This window comes from Vitis riparia, chromosome 2, assembly GCF_004353265.1.
Source record: "Vitis riparia cultivar Riparia Gloire de Montpellier isolate 1030 chromosome 2, EGFV_Vit.rip_1.0, whole genome shotgun sequence".
Classification (NCBI taxonomy): Eukaryota; Viridiplantae; Streptophyta; class Magnoliopsida; order Vitales; family Vitaceae; genus Vitis; species Vitis riparia.
This window is the reverse complement of record NC_048432.1, coordinates 13,600,412-13,622,802: the sequence shown is the minus strand read 5'-3', so window position 1 is coordinate 13,622,802 and position 22,391 is coordinate 13,600,412. Positions and strand designations below refer to the sequence as shown.

The following is a 22,391-nucleotide window of genomic DNA, read 5'->3' as shown; positions in this document are numbered from 1 at the left end:
AACTTCTAGTTCACATTGATTTGTACAAGGATCAACATAGGTCATAGTAGATGTTTTCCAACTAATTTCTCGTTGTTATTCAGGAATCGACTTTTCTCCCCCTAATAACGAGAAAACACTCTCATTAAAATGACAATCCGCAAAGCGGGCTATAAAAACATCACCTATCAAAGATTCAAGATATCTTATGATAGATGAAGGATCAAAACCTACATAACTCCCAAGTCTTCATTGGGAACCTATTTTAGTGCGTTGTGTAGGTGCAATTGGTACATATACTACACAACCAAAGATTCGAAAGTGAAATATATTTGGTTGTTTCAAAAGCACAAGTTGTGAAGGGGAGTATTCATGGTAAGTTGTAGGTCGAATACGAACTCAAGCTGCAACATGCATAATAGCATATCCCTAGGCGAAAGTAGGTAATTTGGTTTTCATTAGTAATGGTCGAGCTATTAATTAGAGACGTTTGATGAAAGATTCTGCTAAACCATTTTGGGTATGAGTATGACCTATAGATGCTCAATATTTATCCCTACTGACATGCAATAATCAATGAATGTTTGAGAAGTAAATTTTCCAGCATTATCAAGACCTATTGTCTTAATTGGATAATCTGGAAATTGTGCTCGTAATCTGATTATTTGTGCAAGGAGTCTAGCAAAGGCAACGTTACATGTAAAAATGAGACAAACATGTGACCACCTAGTAGAAACATTTATTAAGATCATAAAATAACGGAATGATCCACATGGTGGATGGATAGGCCCACATATGTCCCCATGTATTCTTTCTTAAAAGACTAGTGACTCATATATGACTTTAGTAAAAGATGGTTTGACTATCAATTTACCTTGTGAGTAGGCAGCATATGAATATTCATTAGGCGAAAGAATCTTCTGGTTCTTTAGTGGATGCCCATGTGAGTGTTCGATTATTCGACGCATTGTTGAAGACCCTAGGTGACCTAGCCTGTCATGCCAAAGGACAAAAACTTTTAGGTTGATGAACTTTTGGTTTATGACAACATATGTTTTAATAGGCTTTATAGTTGTATGATACAACCTAGAGGAGAAAGCTAGGAGTTTTTCCATTATAAACTTCTGGCTAGATATAATGGAAGTAATGTAAAGATATTCTACATTATCTTCATTCATAGTTTCAATATGATATCCATTTCTACCAATATCTTTAAAACTGAGCAAATTTCTTCTGGATTTGCTAGAATATAAAGCGTCATTTGTATGGAATGTAGTTCCATTTGGCAACATTATGTTTGCTCTTCCAAAGCCTTCAACTAAGTTTGTAGTACCAGATATGGTACTTACATTAGCTTTTATTAATGTCAATTCGAGGAAATATATTTTATCTCGAAGAATTGTGCGTGTGGTCGCACAGTCTGCGAGACATACATCATCCTCATTCATCTTGAGACCAAATAACACATGGATTTCAGATATAACTAAAAAAAAACAAGGCATAATGTAAATAACAAAAGAAAATCAAATGTAAATATAAGACATAATAATATATTATTTTTTATATACAGTAACATCAATCAATATTAATTTTCTCATCATTTATCAAATGATCTGTTTTTTCATTAGGACCTCTAAATAAATCAATGTCATAGTAGGTTAGGTCAAATCCATCACTATCGGTAAAGTTCATCACTATCTCTTTTCCTTTTGCTTTTATTGATGTTTGGTAAGGGTCGACCAAATGTTTGGGCGTACGACATGTACGCGACCAATGCCACTTCATACCATATCTATAACAATTATTCTCATGGTTCTTAGGAGGTTCATCTTGTAAACGCTTTCCATTTTCTTGTTTTGCCTCAGTATTGTTCCACTTCTAGTGGTGCAATGAGACTTTCATTTTCTGAGAATTATTACTATAAGAACTATGGTATCGGGGATTTCTTCCACGACCATGACCACGTCCATGAGTTTGGGACGATATTGCATTCACTTTAGGGAATGGTTCAAATCCAATTGGACGAGACTAGTAATTTCTCATCAAAAACTTTTTTTTTTTTTTTTTAAATCTCCATGGAGATGATGACAAAGGAAAATCAATGTTTTTGTGCAATCCTGCAAGGATGCTTGATTTCTTTATTTGATCATAGCTCCAAGATTCATTGCATCAAGATGTATTTCAACATCAAGGATCCAAGAGAGAAAGAATTGTTTCTCGAAATGTCAAGTGCCACAAATTCGAATTTTGTGAGATTCGACATTGTCAAATAATTTCAAATATATGACAAAACAATATTATTAGAATCAGTTATAATAAATTGATAACATTGGTATAACTTTGATTATAAACAAAATCAAATAATTTGTTTATAACTTTTAACAATATGTAACAAAACAAATCAATAATAGTATAAATATGTAAAATTTTCTTCTATATAAATAACTTCAAGTTTAAGATATGAGAATTACCTTTAGAGCAATTCGTGCTGATAACGTGTTGTAAAACAAGGACGAATACAATGCAAATCAAAGTAATATAAATGAAATATATCTTACTTTGATATATAATAGGGAAGAAAAAAATCAGAGAAGAGAGTTGAGAAAGTTGAAATAATGAAAAATAGAGAGAATGAGAGAAAGTAAGAAAAAATTTTCTTGCTTAGAGATACATATTATAGGAGATGGGAAGCCATTTTATAGGCTTTCCAAATGGCTTCCATTAATGAATATTAATGGAACTCATAAATAACATTAATGGTTTCCATTAATGAGTATTAATGGAAGTCACAAATAATACTTAATTAACATTTATTATAATTAATGTGATGACATTCATTACTTTAGTTATAACAAAACTTTGATTTTTTTTTCTATTTCCACCGTATAAAACCATTGAATAAATATAATAAATATAAACTCTTTATGTTATAATAATTATATAATGATAAGCATGAAAATAATATAAATTATTCAATATAATAATTTTCTAAAATTTTAAAATAATAAGATATATGATAAAATTAATTATTATAATTTTCCTATCATTTTAAATATATCTTGATACTTAAATATTATATATGTTTTATTAAATAAAATTTTAAATATTAATAAATTTATATTTATCCTTATTATTTAATTTGAAATATCTATTTTTTTACAAAAAAAAGAAATATTACTAAAATCTTCAATTATGTGTATATTTCTTATATTTTTAAATTTTATATAATATATTAATTATATATTTATGATATCACCGGTTTGACTGTGATTTGACCACCAATCTGACCATTGAAGTTTGAATTGATAAATTTTTTAATTCAATGACCAATCCGATTTTAAAAACATTGTTTATTATATCATCTAACTTGGTGGGAGGTGGTTGTGCTGACAACTTGTGCATTGGCATTGGGTGTCAAGGGTCACCAAGAATAAGGTGGCCATCCATAATGTTGTCCGTTAAAAAAATATATATATATATCCCTTTCCTATATATAACTAAGTACCCTTATTTTTAAAATTTATATTTTCCAAATCTCAATACAATTCCTGGGTCCTGATAAGTCAATAACTGTAATTAGACACTAATTTAGAATTAATGTTAATTAAGGTTTAAGTAAAAAAGAAAGAAAGAAAAAAAAAACAATAAAGAAAAAGAGTGTAAATATTAAAAATTTCTCTCTCGTTTGTTTTTTATTTTTTATTATTTACTATTTACCATACCTACCATGACAAAACCTATTCCAAAATTCATCCAAGTGAGATTTTTTTTTTAATTTCCAAATTAATTATATTTTATTATTTTCCAAAAAAAAAAAAAATTCTCATTTTATAACCCAACAATCATTGGTCACGTTTTGAACGTTGAGCTAGATATGGGAAATGGAAAATCATTCTCATTTCCATTCCAATCCATTAATTTTTTTTTATTATAGAACTAACAATAAAAAATTTATTAGTATGAAAATAAAATCTTGGTTTAGAACGATTTTAATTCTTTTTTCTATTGCAGGAAGAGAAAATGGAAGAAAAATAATGTAAATTTTATTTCCTTGGCAATTTGCTTTAAAATAAAGGTTAGATGAGAGAGACAGGGGAAGAGAAGCAGCAGACCTCAGGCTAAGGGGCAGAGATGGGACGGGCTGGCGGTGGTTCCCTTTCAAAGATTTGTCATAGGTGTGCTTCCTTGTTTCCTACGAAGGATGAGAAGTACTAAAATACCCTTCCATAGGATGCCAGGAGAAACCCACCAATACCAGGATGCTGCCACATCCTTCTCTGCTGACATATTGTAGACTGTAGGGAAAGCTATTGAGGATGTAATAGCAGAAGCACACCAATACCAGGATGCTGCCACATCCTTCTCTGCTGATATATTGTTGACTGTAGGGAAAGCACCGGTACGCCTGAGTGGGTAATGTTGGAAAAAGATTGCTTGTCCTTCTGTATGGTAATTGCTTCCATTACAGAATGTTCAAATCGTCATATTTGCCTCAACTGCCTTTTTGGGATCTTCATATTTGGATCTTCCATTTACATAGTCAGATAATCAGATGAGGTTTGGTTTCGATCCATCCAAAGAATTTATGTTGGCCTTTACCTTTTCTGGGCCTGCACCCTCATTGGGCACCCCTACCATATATATATATATATATATATATATATATATATATATATATATATATGTATGTATAGATATCTCCCTGCGACATTCCTTGTTTCATTCTCTGTCTCAGCATGGTAACCAAAAAGGTAAGTTCACGGCTTTGTTTGTGTGTGTGTGAAATGGAGAATGAATATGGTGGGTGATTTGAATTTCAGGCCACTTCTTGTAAAGACAAGGCAGTTTTGGTGACCTTGTATGTGGAGAAGCCAAGGAAGAGACTAAATCATCATCATCACCACCATCATCATCATCATCATCATCATCACCACCATCATCTTCTTTATCATACTATCAAGGGAGAGGGATTTCAACAGAATTATGGTGCTGATGGTAGAGGGTACAGCAGGAGAGCTCTACTGCTTCACTATTCTCAAAGCCTTAGGGAGTCTGCCCAATCAGCAGCATCTGCATCCTTGAATCCAAAGGCTATTTCTTCCAAGGACCAGCAACCCATAAACAAAGTACCACAACAATTCCCATCTAAATTTAATTATAATAGCATCATATACTGGTAGAAAACCAGGGCAATTATCGGGGAAAAAGAAGGAAGAATCAATCATCCCCATGTTGAACTTTTGTAGATGGTTAAATCCTTGATTGTATTATCAGATTTGCCTGCTGCAGGGAGGGGTAAATAAAAAATGGGGAAAATGATTTTAACCCCTTATCATTTTCCTTGCTGCTTGTGATCTCTTTGCTCAAGAAGATTGTATGGGCTGTATATAATACAGTTTCTGATGCTGATCTTTTGCTTTAATAGATTGCTGCTGGTCAAAGCAAGCCAAAACATGAAAAAGTGCCTGCTTGTCTGGGAGATTGGAAGCTCTCCATTGCTAGCCTTGTCAGATCTTTTACTAGTGTACAAGCTAAGAAAACAAGCAAGAAGAAGAAGAAGAAGAAAGACAATGGATCCTCAAGAGCTAACATAGCAGCAGTTATGAAAAACTTAAAGGTGAGATAAAGGTTGAGGGAGTAGAAGAATTCCCTATAATGTTAACTAATTTGCATCACCCTTTTGTTCTTAGCAGTTGCTTCCTCATATGTGATTCTAATACAATAATTCTTTCAGGTGCAAAAGAAGTTGGGATTCATTTCAAAACTCCTCAAACCATCACAAAAGCATACCTAAAGCTTAGGTATCCATTAGTGTTCCCTATAATGTTTTGTTTGCATTTTTTCCTTTCTGGAATAAGATCATAAGCTTTGTTTCATCCATGGAGAATAAAATAAGTGAAGATAACATGATGTTAAGGGAAACAGAGCTTCTATGAGGATCCCTTGTTTGTATTTTGGGAAAAAGATGTTTTGTAACATGGAAACTTTGACACAATACATCTCACATCTTTATTTATTAGATTGAAAGAATTCAGGACCCTAAAGAGCTGCTGGCATAAACAGCTATAGGAACACTTACAACATGCTTTCTACTTCCCCTTAATAACATCTCCCCAAATGTGTAAGCATTTGTTGCCTCAGTTGCCTCTAGAACAATTCTGAGATGCATTGAAGCATTGGCACTTATTGTAAAAACTTGTGGTGAAACACTTACTTTCACACCCAGCGGCTCCCTGACAGTGACTTGGTATGTTTCATTGTGACCTCCCACATTTGTCACCCGTCGTATCACTTTCCTTGACCCAACCAAATTTGAAACAGTTAGACTTGCTGTGTTCAAATCTGAGCACCAGTCCTTTCTCTTAGTTGGGCATCCAACACCAACTGCTCGTCTCACGGACTCATCATCAACGCCTGGAACAGCACAAAGAAATTGTATGTAGTGTCTGAAATAGGTGTTGAACACCAGTCCAGGGTCGATGGCACGGGATGGATTGATAGATCCAGCCCCATAATCAAATGGGGTTGCAGGAGCTAGTTGGTTGGTTTGCTGAGCTAGGATGGGGGCACCAGAACCATCAGCTACATCAGCAGTAGTCATCATTGCTGATGTGATTGCAGCAGGACTCCAGTGAGGGTGTTTTTGCTTTATCAAAGCAGCCACTCCAGCCACATGAGGTGTAGCCATGCTGGTTCCAGACACAACCGCAAAATCTTGCCCTGGATGAAAGAACAGCATGGAAAACCAGTATATCTTGATTTGCTCAAAATTCATCAGTGTATAAGCTTGCAATTAAAATTCTATTGAATAAATCCCTTCAAAATGGGTGATGCATTTGAAATATATACGAGTTCTGAGATTTTTATGTTCAAATATTGTTTATGATTTTCCAAACTAAATTTGATTTGACTGGTAGGTACCAAATCAATCTTTTGACTTCAAAGGTTATGGTTTAATTCTAGTGGATCAACTGAACAACTTTGTTGAATATTATACCTTTGATGTAGTGATCTCCTTCACTGTTAGGACTCCATGCTGCCCATATTGAGGAACCTGGAGCCATTATGTTTGGTTTAAGGACGTCAGCAGTTTGCAGAAGAGCATTGTTCACATCAGGACCTCTTGAAGAGTAGGATGCCACAACTGGTGCCTGCCCAGTATATATTGCTTGCCTTCCATCCAAAATCCTAGCTGTTGCTGTAAAAGCAATAGCTCCTCCGGTTCTGCTTCTGATAGTATTTGAGTTGTAATACTCCCATAAAGCCTGCACAGAATATATGCCATTCACATATATTAAAGACTTTGAGAGCTGAACCAGAGGGAGAAAAGAAATGCATGGCAGAGGAAGAAGGAAGAAAAATGAAAAGAAGATGGAAGCATAGAAAGAAGAATTCACTGATAATTTTCAATCCTCATAATATTTGGGAAGCAGATTGATATCAGATTATGTTTACCTAATGAGAAGATCAACATTTTTTGAAAAATCAAGAGCACTTTATAATAATGATAATTTTGAGGAAACTTAAGCCAGTTTTGTTAAGAACACTTTTAACCAAATGATCGTGTGCCATACTGAGGAAGCTTCCATGTTGTTGAGAACAATTCCAGGGACTCGTATGGTCATTGTGGTACCCTTAACTTGCTCTGAACCTATATCAGGATCCATTGTGATTATGAATCCAGCAGCCCCTATTTCATGAACTGTGTCTGCAACTGTAGCAATGCTTGCAGCTTCAAACTCAAAGTCAAATGTGTATGTGCAAATGATTATCTTTCCTTGAACTAATGATGGGATGAAGAGCTCTTTGTGTTGGCAGCTGTCAATTGCCATGAAACTGGCTGTAGTGTTACTTCGGCAGACATCAGCTGCCGCAGCTATTGGAAAAAGTACTTCCCCAGCTGTTGGAGCTGCAAAGTTGAGGACAAAGGGGCATGATTATACTTCTTCCAGAAGTTGGAACTCTACAAATAAATGTTCACTTTGGAGAAGATTGAAGAACCACGCATAGAAAATAAAGAGAAGTAGAATTCAAATTACGTGCAAGGCCAGTGCCACTGAAGCTTTGCCCATTGCCTAATTTGATAGTATTGTTGTATTTGCGGTCAGTGATAGAAGCAGCCGCACTTGTGATCCATGGGCTAAAAGAAAGGATGGAGCTGGAAGAAGGCCCGCCATTGCCAGCAGCCTGAACTACCAGTACACCAGCTTTTGTAGCCAGCAACAGCTGTATTTCTAGCACATTGAGGAAAGCAGCAGGCCCAGAAGGGACACTAGATGGTCCTATTGAGAGGCTCAGTATATCAACTTCATCTTCCACTGCCTAAATCGAGCATATATTTACTAAAATAGTAGTGAACATTTTGAGCTTTATGTAGGCTCATAAACATATTTGAAAACCAAAAGAAAACAATTGATCTAGTAGACATGTAGAAGCAATGATTGAGACAAACTGTCAACTTTCATCAAACCTGATCAACAGCAGCAACAACATCTGACATATAGCCTCCAAAAGAATAAAGAGCTTTGTACACAGCAATCCTATAGAAAAAGGGTTAGCACATTGAAATGAGAACTGACAAACAAGGATCAAACAGTGTTTTCCCTTATATTGTTTGGATAGTTGAAGTTTAGGCACTTATAGCATATTGACTATAAACTTCTGGTATGGAGATCAAACATAAGATTAACACGTTAGAAAAACGAAGCTTGAAAAAGCAAGTTATCTGGTGTGTGAAGAGGCTGCAATCTTTTTCTTTTGTTACCTGGCTCCAGGGGCCATGCCACTAGCATATCCATAGTCAAAACCATTGGAAATAACTGGAATTTGGTGGTTTCCAGCAGCAGTTGAGGCTGTGTGGCTGTCAAAAATTTAGATGGATAATTACCATAATGTTCATATTTTGCTATATTAGCAGTGAGTATTAGTAGAATAATAATCATGATGATGGTAATGAAGATACAATACTAAAAATAAAACATAATAATTGACAATAACATGCTAGATCTTAATAAATTTTCTGTGTTGGAAAACCAGTTTGCAATCACCCTCAACGAGAACTTACCTTCCATGGCCATCAGCATCAAAGGGGGAAGCATAGTCACGTGTAGCATTGAAATCACCAGCAGCAATTGCCGCCTGTGCAAAATATTGTGCACCTACTATCTTGCCATTACATGCTGTTGAAGGGAACCCCTCCCCTGTGGCACATTTCCCTTTGAATTTACGGCTGTTTGTATGCATACCACTATTGGTGCCTTGATATGGCTGGCTGGTGAAACTTGGATGGTTAGGATTGATCCCAGTGTCAATGAAGCCAATCACTATCCCCTCTCCAGAGTTCTTAGCTCCTCCTAAAGTTGGCCAAACACCAGAAGGAATTCCCAGAAAATCAGGTGTATGAGTTGTAAATTTCTCCATTTTGATATCTTCCTGGACAGCCCTAACTTCCTTTGAATTCTGAATAGTATTGAGAACCTGCAACAGTTCCACTTCCATTCTTAGATTCTTCCTACTAAATTTAACTGTAATTTTGTAAAACCAAGTGAATAACATGAAACTTCAAAGATCAAGTTCCCTCAAATGAAGATTATAGCTTGTGATTGCTGAAACAAATTGAATTTGACAGCAAATCATAAGCAACATATGACAGTAGTGATGGTCTAGAAAAAACAAACATTAGAGATTCTGATACATGAATTTGATAAGCTTTTATGATGTTGAACACTAGCTTATTAAGGCTAAATCTTGTCCCAGTATGGATGTACCTCTTCAGACATGATGTTGACTGCAAACCCATTAAGCAAACGAGTGAAGCTATAGAGCTTGTTGTATGAGCCAGTTTGGAGGAGAGATCCAAGGAACCTGTCATGCTCACTACTCATCCTCTCTTTGTAAATCATATACTCATCAATTCTACACAGAAATGTTAACTTAATCAATCACTTAGAAAACCAATAAAATTGAAGATTTAGTATTAAAAAGAACAAAAGAAAAGTTGTTATAAATAAAAGCAAAAATTTGCTAGATACGATTTAAAGTGATGTATGAAAGTAGAATCAAACCTGCGGTGGGCTTCCTGGGTTTTGTTGTATACAAGTGGATCTTCCTCCATTAAAACCATGAAGATCTTAGCTTCTCCTAAGAGAGGATTCCAAATTTTGAAGAAAGATGTAAAGAGAATGAAGCTGAAGATCAGCTCCATGACGTCCAAAGAAAAATGCATCTTAAGCTTAAATTGATGGTGCTTTTCTTGAATACATTCACCAAGGAATAGAATTTGGTTCATTGCAGATGATTAGGTAATGGGTGGAAGGGTGCAGCCCTTCATGAATCACAACAATGAACCATCCATGTATTTCTCATTTTCAAACCACTATTATCCATCACGAGGGTTGCATCTCTCTCTCTCTCTCCAAAACACAACCAGTGTCCGAAGAAATGCTTTTCTGATGAGTCCCCCCATGGAATTGCTGCAGTAATGTATTTCCCCTAAGCACAACCGGGTCCAATGGAAATTGCATTAAGGACAAAGCAACTTGAGACAGACTGAAAAATCTGGTGAGACTCAAGCATAAGATCATGCATCTGCCTAAAGAAGAAAACTATTATGCAGCAGAAAATGCATCATCAGGTTGTACTTCCCATAAACATGTAGAGCATCAAGTAAGCACTATGCAGACCACTGTGTTCAAAGCAACTATGTTATAATACCCTACCTTCCTTAAAGATAAGGTGTACCCCTAGAGGAATTGCATTCAATTTCTGATTCTGAAGTTTGAAAAGAGTATTTTATAGCATCAAAGGGAAAACACAAACTTCTGCATCCAAAAAGGTGAATCATTTGAGCAAATATCCTTTGGCCAGATAAGACAGTATGGAGCACGAGTTTCTATCATAATACAACCCATAGGACAATCTGCCATGGAACTCCTTTTTCCATGTCTTTAACCAAACATATTTCCCACACATAAATTAAAACAAATCTTCATTAAATGATATGTCACTACAACAGAGTAATAAAATAAAAAATCAAGCACTTCTGTTATAGGATTTTTATCAGAGTTTCCCAGTAATATAAAATGATCAAACTCAGGAGACAAATGTCATATAACACCCATCATAATATCGCCATCCATTAGTCAAAAGGGAGATATCTCAATTCAGGCCAAATTCAGAACTTCACTTTAAATCAGCAACTTGATCATAACCCATTCAGTTGCCCTAACAGTTCGAAGCCTTCAGCTGGTGCTAGTTTGAAGCAATATAGTAATTGAATGTTACACATTGAATTGCTTGAATTGGTAAAACACATATTTCAAATGGGTGAAAAAGGAATTTAATCAATGTTACATGACCAATATCTAATCCTTCCTCAATTTACATTCCAATGGTCTTGAAAAAATAAGGGTGGTCAAGAATGAGAGAGAACCTCTTTCTGGAGATTCATACAAAACAAATTATATATAAAAGAAACACATTGGCAGTCAAGTCGCTGGCTGGTGATTCATTGTCAGTATAAAGCTAAGGAATTGGGTTTATGCATGGTTCTTTCATGATTGGTCAGAAGACAATGATGTTGAGAATGAGGGGCTATTGGCATCTTTGCTGTCGAGTATACTCCCACAGAGCAATAGCACCACTGACATGAACGTTGAGTGACCTAACAACGCCCAGCTGTGGGATCTCAATACAAGCATCCAGAATGTGAATTATATCCACAGGAATACCCTCCTTTTCACGCCCAAGAACTAGGACCTGTTGATAATAACAAGCACACTGCCTATAAATTTGGTGAAACAATTGAGAAAAAAGAAAAAGGGAGATTGAAAATTTTCTTTTAAGGATAAATAAGAGGCATTTCCAATTAATATACAACATATACAGAAAAAACAAAAGCAAAGGAGCTGAGACAGCACAAGAAAAGAAATAGAAGGTTACACTAAGATTCCAAAGTTCTTTTTTTTTTTTCCATTCATCTTCTCAGTTCCCAACATAACTTTAAGTGACAAACTATATGAAAAGTGAACATAAAACAATGTAAATAATATAAGTCAATAAACTCAAAAAAAATAATGGATGTCCACGGTCCACCTTTAACCAATCAAATATTAAAGAAACTGAAAGGTTTGAGTTTTAGCCATGTCTTACAATCTTTTTGGGAAAGATATACTTGTCAAGGGGAACACTATTTGCGGTTTGCTCCAAACCCAAGATAGAGAAGCCTTCTTGTTTCTTTTTCTCTAAGAAAACTTTCACACTGCTCACTGGAACTTCTACAATGGGAACCCACTTCTCGGCTGTCACACTAGAAAACACATGCTTGTAATCAGCAAACCAATATGATTGAAGTTAAATTTCTAAACAACTTGAGATAAATACCTGTAACTAAAAACAAAAAATTATTTTAAAAAAAAATAAAAATTAAGGAAAAATTACTGCAATGGCTGACATAGACATGCCTTTTGAATAATATATAATACAGAAGGAACTGACATGTGAGGGTTGGAATTAATGAGTTAACAGGTCATAGCTATAAGAATCTCCTCTATTTATGTGGCTTCCTGCACCACAACCACAATTCTGTCTTTCTTTTGTGACAGTACCTTGCTTCCACTATAATGGAACTCAAATAGAAAAAGGCAAATCTGATCTTTCAAGAAACAAAGAATTATTTATCCTGAAATAATTAAAAAACGAGGGAAAAAAGGAACGTGAGAATTTTTAGGATAGGTGGAGCACTTCAAAGGAGTCAGACTTGGTTTCACTTTTTTTCTTCTCTCTGTTCTTTAGTGTCTGTAGTGATGGCCTTTATATGCACTACTTTGAGCTTCATACTACAAAATTGGAATCAAATGTGCAGAACCACCAGGCAGGTGAAGAACATACTTCCTTGTATTAATCTAGGATAGCTACGGTTTTGGAGGATTGCTCAGGGACCATTTTGACACAATGGTAAGAGTCTTCTCTAAACCTACATGCAAGCAAGCAAGAGGTTTGCATAGTTCTAATCTCTCAGTGGAAGGAGATTCAGTTGTCACCATATCTTGCATGACTAAGAAACAAGGAGCTCTATGGAAGCTTGATAGGTGGTTGACTCAAATTGTTAGTATTATTTCAAAGTTGGATTGTTTCTTCAGTTGGGCTCCTTGTTTGGTCAATCATGAAGCAGTGTGGACCAAACATTATGTTTATTTTGTAGGAGAAAATTTACCTCCATCAATTGTATTGAATAGTGTTGCAATCATCCTCAGGTGTGCAGTCAGAACTCACAAATAAGAAATACAAGCCAATGATTATTGGCACATAGAATCCCAAATATAACCAACATGCATAACCTTACAATTAGACGACAGCAATAATTTCACACAAGGACCACATTTTGATGAAGTTTAACCAATTTCCCTTGTTTTTAATTCATTGCTGCTACTTCCATGAACCCATCCAGGGTATCCCATACCAAAGTATAGAACATAATGTGTGCTCAAACAATAATAGAGTATGCCATTGCATCTTTTCCATACGCAAGGGATTATAAAATCCAGTCAACGGAATCTCTTATTTAAAAGATTAACTTAATTAATATTTATAACTGAGAACCTTTTTCTCTCTCATAAATTTTGGAAGAATTTCATCACAGCCCCTTCAAGGGGTAGATTCCACACATTAAGTACCCTGATATAACCACAGTCACAGTTTTGGAAATGTATACACCATTCCCCTCTTGACTAGATCTCAACCAAGTTAACCATGAGTCCACCAATTGAAAGGAGCAGGACCCCCAGCAAATTAGATTCAATTGATGTATGGATTACACAGAGTAAAGAACAGATCATAGTGCATTATCATCAAAACCTGATTAGTTGGAACTGTTTGTCATGTAGTATATTTGTATCCGCAATGGCTAAACCTGCTGCTTTAAAAACCTGCAATGAAAAATGATTGGCAAAAAGCAGGATTGACCTTAGTAAAATCACCAAAACATTTGAGATAAACCAGGTATAAATTGGTTGTTATGAGCCACTATAACAAACCTCACATGTCCGTGCCAATCCAGCAAGGTTAGGAATGCGATCAATTAGTGATGCTACAAGGATAAAATGTTGTTGACTTGATCTAATCCTTTCCATGGCCACACTTCTTGACTGCAACAACTGATCAAGAAGCTGATCCTCCTTTTCTATTCCTGTCCTCCATGAAAATGCCAAATCAAATTACAGCTGTTTTGAACTTCATATAAATGGCTCATAAATAATTTACAGAAAGTTAAGCCAAAATATATTTGTGCACTTCAATATTGAGAAAACTTAATTATTGCTTTTGTGAAGCATTTTTCATTTATCTATTCTCATACAATTCAACTGGGATGCATGGAAATATAGAACCCAAACTCATTATCATGCAATGGAAATCTTCAAGGCAGATGATAGAATAAGGAAAAAGGATAAGCATACGGTTTAGCTCTTGCTCTATTTCCAGAATATCAGTGTACGTTTTTCACAAAAGAAGATTAAATGGTGACTTGTTACTCAAACTAGTTAATCTCAGAGATGAGGGAATATTGTTCTACTTCTTCCCAGATATAGTCTCCAGTTTTGGGCTGGTCATTCTTCTATCCTATTTGTTCCGAAAGCAATGTGCCACCAAGTGGGAATCCCCTTTATGGGACAACTAATTTTCTTAAAACCTTATGTTGTTGGGATTTGGATTAATAATGTTTATCATGCTCTCTAACACCCTTCCTCAGGTGCCACTCCATATCTGCATGTGGAGAGAGAGCCAAACCCAAAAGCAAACAAATTAAAAATAGCCTCCTTTGAGTTTTCACATGGGCACAATAAATTAAGGAAATAAACATGCAATTAAATTTGAACTCATGACCTCCATTTAAATGAGGCTTTGATACTATGTTGGATACCACTTTTTCTAAAAACTTAAGCTATTGGGATTTAGACCTACAATGTATATCATGCTCTCTAAAACCCTTCATGAATTTTTTTTTTCTCTTTTTATGTATTTGTTATGCCAACTACAAAGTTCTTCATCAATCACAAAAGAACCCACACAACACTAAACAATTCAAAAATAAAATTTGGCCCACTTTTATTATTTTATGAGAAGCTTAGTTTTGCTTTTTCTAAGATAATTTGTTTGGAACCTGCTGCATCGTAAACTATTTGGGACCCGACTAGGGATATTCTAGGTATAACAAAAAATTATTTCCTTAACAACATTATTTTTTAGTTCTAAGATATGCATAATACATATCCAAGCATATCTGGTCATATCAATGAGTATTGGTCTCCAAACTGCACATGGACCCATCTTCCAAGAAGTATCCATATGTCATAGACATGAATTTTCCCAAAAAAATTTCATGTTTGTGGGGCGCTTAGACGCTTTCTACACCAGCCCACCAAAACCCACATGAGATTGCAACCAAGAAAGACCCACAAAAATCACACAAGGTTTACAAGGTTCAATTTCCTAACTTTGACTTCCACAATCTCTTTGATGAGTTCATCGCTCGCTCACTCTCTCTCTCTCTCTCTCTCTCTCTCTTGCATGCTGTTTTGAGAAGACCACATTTCATGTCATGCCACCCATATGTCATACCTTACCCTCTCGTCATCTCATTCGTCTTGTTGATACTATGGCATCATACCATGTCCAAGGCCTCACTTGGTGTAGAAAGAATTCATGGAATTGCACCCATGACCCCTCATCTCCACGCATAAGGCATTGCACCCTTGTGCCAAGTATCGGCTACCATATTTGAGTTGACTTCCCTCATCTCCATGCATAAGGCATCGCATCCTTGTGCTAAGCATCAGCCACCATGTCTGAGACGACTCCGTTGTTGTAGCAACACCATGCCACATCCAAGTTCCATCTTGGCACAACAACAGGTCATGACATTGCACCCATGGCTTGTCAAGCGGTCTCATTACACAAGGCATTGCACCCTTGTGCCACTATCGAGAGGGGAAGACTGCATCGTACATTGTGTCGACCACGGGTTGAACACCACCACATGTTGTGGAGCCCATGTGCGAGTGCTATCAAGGTTTACCCATGTCCCTTGCTCATGTCTAAGGCCTAGCATCGATGCCCCCAGATGTGGCCATGCCCAAGCCACCTTGTCTCTCTTGAGTCACTCACCTCCCACCTTAAAAAGCATTTTAAACCATTTTGGAAGTGCCTAGAAGAGACATTATCCATGCTTAAGGAGGCATAATTAATTTTAATTAATTCATGAAAATTTGGAAATTTTCAATTATACTTGGAGTCTCTCTTTTGAAGGTTCCTCTTCAAAGGAAAAATATCACCATGCTGAAATTCAACACATGAATTTCGGCCTAGTCGGGGCTGTGCTGCTCGCTGCCCCTCATTAGCCTCAATCCTACCTTGCATTGGTCGTAGTCCACTCATGGAGCCAAGGTGCCAACCCATGAGGCCTTGGTGCCACATACTTGAGTCAAAGTGTTGCAGCTGTTGTGCCGTGAGTGACACCTTGTTGTGTCGCGAGTGACACACTGCTATGTCACCAGCGGCATGCTGTTGTGCACATTGTGTTGTTGTGCGTGCTACTCTGCATGTTGCAGCACATTCCTGTGCTGCATGCAGTCTCTCATGCTGCACTTGTAGCATCATTCTCCACCTTGTCTCACTCTCAAGGTCCTCATGCATGCACGGTGCCTGCCTATCAGGCCCTTGGTGCCAAGTCGTTTGAGTAAAGGTGCTAACACCATATTAGTACGAAGGTGGGGGAACCTTTGAAATTTTCAAATCATAATGATGTTCAAATCCATAGAGTATTACTGATGAGATTGAAAAAGCTAGGAGCCAATCCATGGCAAAAGACAGAATCCTCCCTTAAAGAATTATTATGAGAACTCCATGTCTTCTAGTGTTTTCCTTCTTCCTTAGTAATGATTTTACTCTCTTTAAGAGATCTTGTCCTCACTACTATTTGCTCTCCTTTTCATGGATTAATGTTTCCCTAAAGAAGAATGTTTCCCTATAGAAATAGCAATCATTATCTTTTAGATCATTTTCAACTTTTTGAAGTGCAAATAATAGAATTTAAAGTAACTTATCCAGGGGAAAAAGAATAAAGATAATCAGTAGCACAGTTCATAAAACTTAGAGATTAAGTTGAAAAGTTTGATAACTAAATGATCTAACAAGAACAAGGAAAAAATCAAGGCTGGGTAAACATCATAACCAAAATCCAAGAATAAAAGCATCTCATTTTGTTCAGTTGAACTGAGTAAGCATAAATTCCAAATTCACTAAGCTTAAGCATGAAGACCCAGTGCACAGAAAATGGCACATCTTGTTTGGGAGGACAATAGCCATAAAAATACATAGAGAAATCTAAATGTATGTTCAATATAATAGTGAAATAGGATTTTTCTTCAGTCAAAACTGAATTTGAGGAGGATGTCAATGATGGTGGTGGTGTTGGATGCAACATGGCCCACCAGCACTGTTTTAGCATTTTTGTATGAAGGATAGTTTGCTCATCTATTCATTTGGTTGTTACTCCAAGCTTAAACAGTTAAATTCTGAATAGATTTCAAAAGAAATGTGCACAATCAGAACACATCCTTGCTCCAAATTATAAAATAAGATAAAAGTTATAAGTGGGAGGAAAATCTATTAATCAGGCATTGGATATGATTGAAAAGGCTGCAATACCATGCATAACATAAAAGCAAGTTAATAACATATTATCAATTAAGATCAGGAATGCCAGGGTAAACAATTTTTATAACATAATAAGGGCTTGGTACATAGTGGCTATGTCAATCACACAACAAATAGCAGAAATATGCTACTTATTTTATAATATTGTTATACTGCTTGTTTGTTATTGATAATAATCCCTTTATATTTTAGCTAATTCCCAAAGCCCTAACATACCCAGAAGAGGTTTGCAAGTTTCGTTGCTGTCCAAGAAGGACCTGGAGCTGGTATCCTGCCTCTCATGTTTACCAAGAGTAATTTTTTTCTGAAAATCCACTGATATATCTTTAGGCATCAAGGTAAGCAACTTTTCTTTGTTGGTATCCAGAGATATTTCTGTGCAATTAGAATCTTCATCAACACACAACCTCTCATTCTTGATGGTTACCATATCCTTTGCCATCGCACATCTCAGATCTTCCCGAACATCCTGCAAACACTGAACACTCAGATACCAATAATACAAGAGAAAGCAGAAGAATCAAACTAGTGCTTACATTCAGAAAGGTGACTACTTGCTCCATCAGGGATGTAGGGACGCATTCAAACTCAAGTTCCTTCAATATGACAAAAAAAATGATTTAGAAGTTATCATTGCTATGAAGTGAAGAATGGTTTCTGATCCAATTGCAGTTATGGGTTCATGGATTAAATTTTGACAAGCCTAAGTTAATTTTGGCCGATGGACATCAGGTGACCACATTATTTGTAATAAAGATTTACACTACACAAATACAATAAATATCATGCAATGTGGTACTTAACACACAAAAAGAATTACCAAGCTAGTATCACTTAATCACTCCAACCCCAGGAAGTTCAGAATAAGGCTTTAGTAATTTGAGTACTAAACATCATTGAAGGAAGAGGCTCTCTTTACCTTTCTGATAGACAAAATCAAAGTTTATTAAAAAGAGACAAACCAAAAGGGAAGAGGTAATTGAGATGCTGTGGCAGCCACTTACTGTTCCCTGTCTCTGTGTGTGTGATAGACAAAAGTAAAGTTTATTAAAAACACCCTAACAAAAAAGGAAAAGGATGTTGAGGTGCTGTGGCAGTGACTTATTGTTGTTTAGAGAAAGGGAGAGGTCACAAGAACCTGGGTTTCTAAGGTCTCATGACTGGGATTGGTAGTAGATGGCATCCGTGATATCCAGTCTTTCTGACATTATAGTTAGCAAAGGATAGAAAGGACAGGTTACAAGTTAGCATGAAGAGGCTCTAAAAACCTGTTGGATGCTTAGTTAAATCTTTTTATAAGGCATGCTCTTCAAGAGTCAAAGTTGTTAAGTGCATGCTATACATTATGAGCTCAAATCCTATAAGCTTAAGATTTTAGAAAAATTGGTTGCTCAACATGGTATCAGAACCTTGTTTGGTGGGAGGTCATGTGTTCGAACCTCACCATCATATGTTTATTACCCTAACGTATTAAGCCCACATAAGGCTACATGTGAGGGAGGATGTTAGAATGCATAATATACATTATGAGCTCAAATCCTAAAAGCTTAAACAAAGGCTTCTTTCCCATTGCATCAGGTATGAGGATCAAATGCTCCATCCAAGGTTAGCATCTTTATATATGCAGCTTGGTGGAAGAAGATTCCAACTATAGACCAACTAATGAGTAGGAACTTTACAACCTGGTGCTGCACATGCAAACAACATGAGGAATCAGTCGATCACACCCTTATTCATCATGGGTAATGCATAGCATATAAACTCTATTATTCTCTGCTTTGGTGTGCATTGGATGCTTCCAGATCCAGAGAAGGATTCTTTGTCCTGCAGGTTAGGACAGAAATGGAAAAGAGTGTGGAGAACAGCTTTCAGAGTAATGCTGAATAGAAAAGACATTTTCCTTGAATCTTTGTTTGTTTGGTCAAATGAATTTTAAAGGCAGAGAGCTTAAGCGCTTATCTTTTAAACTTCATTCTTTTCTTATTTATTAGAAACAACTACTACATTGCAATGAATTAATGAGTAAAAAAAAGATGAGAAATTCTTCCACAATGTACAAATTCTGACAAAGAAGAATGAAGTGAAGCATATCCTGCTTCAGAAAGTCAACATTAACCGTACACAGGCTACATAACTGTGCACAATTAATGTGCAAGTGTCTAATTGCTTTAAGAATGACTTTCCTTAAATGAAGTGAAGCATATCCTGCTTCAGAAAGTCAACATTAACTGTACACAGGCTGCATAACTGTACACGATTAATGTGCAAGTATCTAACTGCTTTAAGAATGACTTCCTTAATCACCCCTTAAGAATCTCATTCCCTTTCCTCATAACTCATCCATTCTGATAAAATTGCCCTCACAACGCATGCATTTTGACATATTTTTGGCAAAACAACCCTTACAAACTATACTATTGAGAATATTTATGAAATTTCTTTCAAAATAACATAAAATATTGAATTAGATTAACAAGGTTCATTAAGATTTTAGATATTCACTTCATAAACATTTTTTGACACTATCCTAGTTGAATTGATAGGAGTATATTTATCTATCTATCTATCTATCTATCTATATATATATATATATATATATATATATATATATATATATATATATATATATATATATATATATATATATATATATATATATATATATATAATCAGAAACAAGAATTGTGTTAATATCATATAAAGATTCCATGAGAGGGATGAGGAATCCTTCCCATAAAATTTCATGGCCATAAACTTTCACTTAAAAAGAAATATGATGAAGAATATTTTCAACATATAAGTATGGTGACCTAACTTATGCACAATCCTAAGGAGGTACACATGGAGGCAATGGATCAGATACTTAGACAATTGGAGTTAACTCTTGGTAGTGTGACATTTTGTTTCAAAAAACTGGAAATATGGCACTTGAGTTTATATAGAGGCTATTTGGGAAGGATAAATCACTAACAGGAGGTTAACATCTAGCTGCTGTACATTTACAATTTGGTAACTTCGAGAAGAAACAATATGTGGCTGCTATATCAAGTGTCAAATCAGAATTCCTAGGCATAACATGGGTTGTTTTTAAAATATCACCAGAGGGATAATGAAAATTTTCTTGAAAAGCTTTTGCAGCAATCTCTCTGGGGTTTTCAGAGAAAAATTCTCTTTCTATAACCAAAAGAGCTTGATTTAAATCATTTTGCCAATATCTTGATTTTGTTGAAAGAGGTGTGGGGTTGGCAGCCACCACAATTTGCTTGTTTGAAAAAGAGGAGCTTGATGCTAATTCCTTTTGAGAGGGATTAGCCTTAGTGACTTGCTTGAAGGTCTGGGACCCTGAAATGACTGGGTACTGGGTGGCCTTGACTGGATTCGCTGGATCAGAATGATCATAGTACAAGGTCATCATCTTGTTAGGCATAGGCTTAGAAGAATGAAGCATTGCTTCTTCTTCTTCAACTTGTTGGCTCCATAGCATTTTATGGGGAGAAGGAGCTTGACTGGATTGGGTTTTCTGGTTAGGAGCTTGGGTATTCTTTTTAGGGGCCATGGTCTCATGAACCCTGCAAATTCCACGAGTTGAGTGATTAGGAATGGAACTTTCTCCTTTAATAAACTTAATTTGAAAATTAGGATTTAAAATAATCCAATCAGTTAATTTATACTTAAAAGCTATATACTTAATTGTTTTCTCAGATGTGAAAACAACTTTTAAAATTCCTTGATTCAAAATATCAGTTTGAAATTTTGAAATGCATAAAGGAATGCTTAAAATATTATTTATAATGAGATTATGAATGAATTGGGTACCTAATATCTTAGGTGGATCTTCTATTCTAACAAGATTAATTTCTTGATCACAAAGAGTGATGTTTTCAACAGGATTAGCAAATTCAAAAAGAATTTCCTTATCAAAAAGCTTTGTTCTTATACCTTGGTTATCTACCCACAAGGGATAAATAGAGCTTAAGAAGGGTATTCCTAGGAGAGCTTTTTCCTTAAGATCCTTAACAAGGATAAAGGTTTGCTTAATACAGATGTCATGGTTACGGATATGAACATCTGTTAATTTATACTTAATGGCAAGTCTTTTGCCATTGGCTCCAAATAGAGACTGACTAGTCTCTTCGCATAAAGGAATAGGTACAAGACCTTCTTGAAGGCAATTTTCAGCTGCTCCTGAATCAATCAAAGCAATAATATCAAAGACAAATTTATCTTTGACTACTATAGTAAGGGAGACTTCCCACCTTTGGAAGATAACCCTACTCACAGTATTCAAAAAAGTATCTGTCTCATTATCATTAACATGAGAAGATTCTGGAATATCCATGAAGTTTCCTTGGTTGGCAATTCTATTGATTTGATCTTGGAGATCAGAGAGACCTAGACTTATGAATTGTCTTAACTCCTTAATCTCCTTTTTATACTGCTTAACTTCTTCATGAATTTCCTTAATGCTGACTTCCTTGGGAGACTGTTGGTCAAACCTGTTTAAGATATCATTAAGGTTATAAGGATTAACAGTTTTCTTGGCTTCTACCTTAACAACAGATTTTTTAAAAACTTCATAAAGATTTTGCTTAGTCTTTTCATCTTCAACTTTTCTTAAAGTATCTAGGATGAATTCCTGATCTTGGCTTATGACATTTATAGTTTTAGGACGACAATTACAGTTACCTTTAATACATTCA

At 35.7% G+C, this 22,391-nt stretch overlaps 3 protein-coding genes across 9 annotated transcripts in view; 1 reads left to right on the top strand and 2 right to left on the bottom strand.

The window, feature by feature from the left end:
• The first annotated feature begins 4,233 nt into the window (after positions 1–4,233).
• On the top strand, positions 4,234–5,875 carry LOC117929696 (protein FAM76B-like). 2 transcript variants are annotated; one of them, XR_004653801.1, is made up of 4 exons: positions 4,234–4,536; positions 4,800–5,105; positions 5,405–5,596; positions 5,714–5,875. XR_004653801.1 is itself a non-coding variant. In XM_034850078.1 (4 exons), exons 1-4 carry the CDS (start codon positions 4,716–4,718, stop codon positions 5,771–5,773), a joined length of 573 nt encoding a protein of 190 aa, XP_034705969.1. In that variant the 5' UTR covers positions 4,649–4,715; the 3' UTR covers positions 5,774–5,875. The 2 variants fall into 2 exon arrangements, 1 of the variants encoding a protein (XP_034705969.1); XM_034850078.1 differs by lacking the exon at positions 4,234–4,536 and adding an exon at positions 4,649–4,730.
• Positions 5,876–5,964: 89 nt separating this feature from the next.
• LOC117929688 (subtilisin-like protease SBT2.5) lies at positions 5,965–10,856 on the bottom strand. The gene is made up of 9 exons (XM_034850069.1): positions 10,044–10,856; positions 9,747–9,894; positions 9,044–9,456; positions 8,744–8,839; positions 8,450–8,519; positions 8,019–8,301; positions 7,554–7,888; positions 6,977–7,244; positions 5,965–6,699 (listed from the first exon to the last, which is right to left on the bottom strand). Exons 1-9 carry the CDS (start codon positions 10,265–10,267, stop codon positions 6,011–6,013), a joined length of 2,526 nt encoding a protein of 841 aa, XP_034705960.1. The 5' UTR covers positions 10,268–10,856; the 3' UTR covers positions 5,965–6,010.
• Positions 10,857–11,251: 395 nt separating this feature from the next.
• The window catches only part of LOC117929657, a 102,274-nt gene continuing 91,134 nt past the window's right edge, over positions 11,252–22,391 (bottom strand). For 3 of the 6 annotated variants that reach the window (XM_034850018.1, XM_034850041.1, XM_034850025.1), the window contains 6 exons: positions 18,228–18,287; positions 17,908–18,160; positions 14,013–14,164; positions 13,834–13,904; positions 12,130–12,286; positions 11,252–11,736 (listed from right to left, as the gene is read on the bottom strand). In XM_034850018.1, the coding sequence (XP_034705909.1) occupies positions 11,572–11,736; positions 12,130–12,286; positions 13,834–13,904; positions 14,013–14,164; positions 17,908–18,160; positions 18,228–18,287 (858 nt within the window). In that variant the 3' untranslated portion in view covers positions 11,252–11,571. Of the gene's footprint in view, positions 11,737–12,129; positions 12,287–13,833; positions 13,905–14,012; positions 14,165–17,907; positions 18,161–18,227; positions 18,288–18,513; positions 19,516–22,391 lie in introns of those variants that run through there. The other 3 variants (XM_034850058.1, XM_034850051.1, XM_034850034.1) reach the window with 3 other exon arrangements.

Bases quoted from the DNA above. Each gene is read 5' to 3' on its own strand.
- LOC117929688 (XM_034850069.1), bottom strand. From the start codon at position 10,267: ATGAACCAAATTCTATTCCTTGGTGAATGTATTCAAGAAAAGCACCAT. The intron at 7,245-7,553 runs GTATGGCACACG...TATTCTGTGCAG, and splicing joins ACAACATGGAAGCTTCCTCA to GCTTTATGGGAGTATTACAA. The intron at 6,700-6,976 runs GTATAATATTCA...TCTTTCATCCAG, and splicing joins AGGAGATCACTACATCAAAG to GGCAAGATTTTGCGGTTGTG.
- LOC117929696 (XM_034850078.1), top strand. The intron at 5,106-5,404 runs GTACCACAACAA...TTGCTTTAATAG, and splicing joins ACCAGCAACCCATAAACAAA to ATTGCTGCTGGTCAAAGCAA. The intron at 5,597-5,713 runs GTGAGATAAAGG...TAATTCTTTCAG, and splicing joins CAGTTATGAAAAACTTAAAG to GTGCAAAAGAAGTTGGGATT.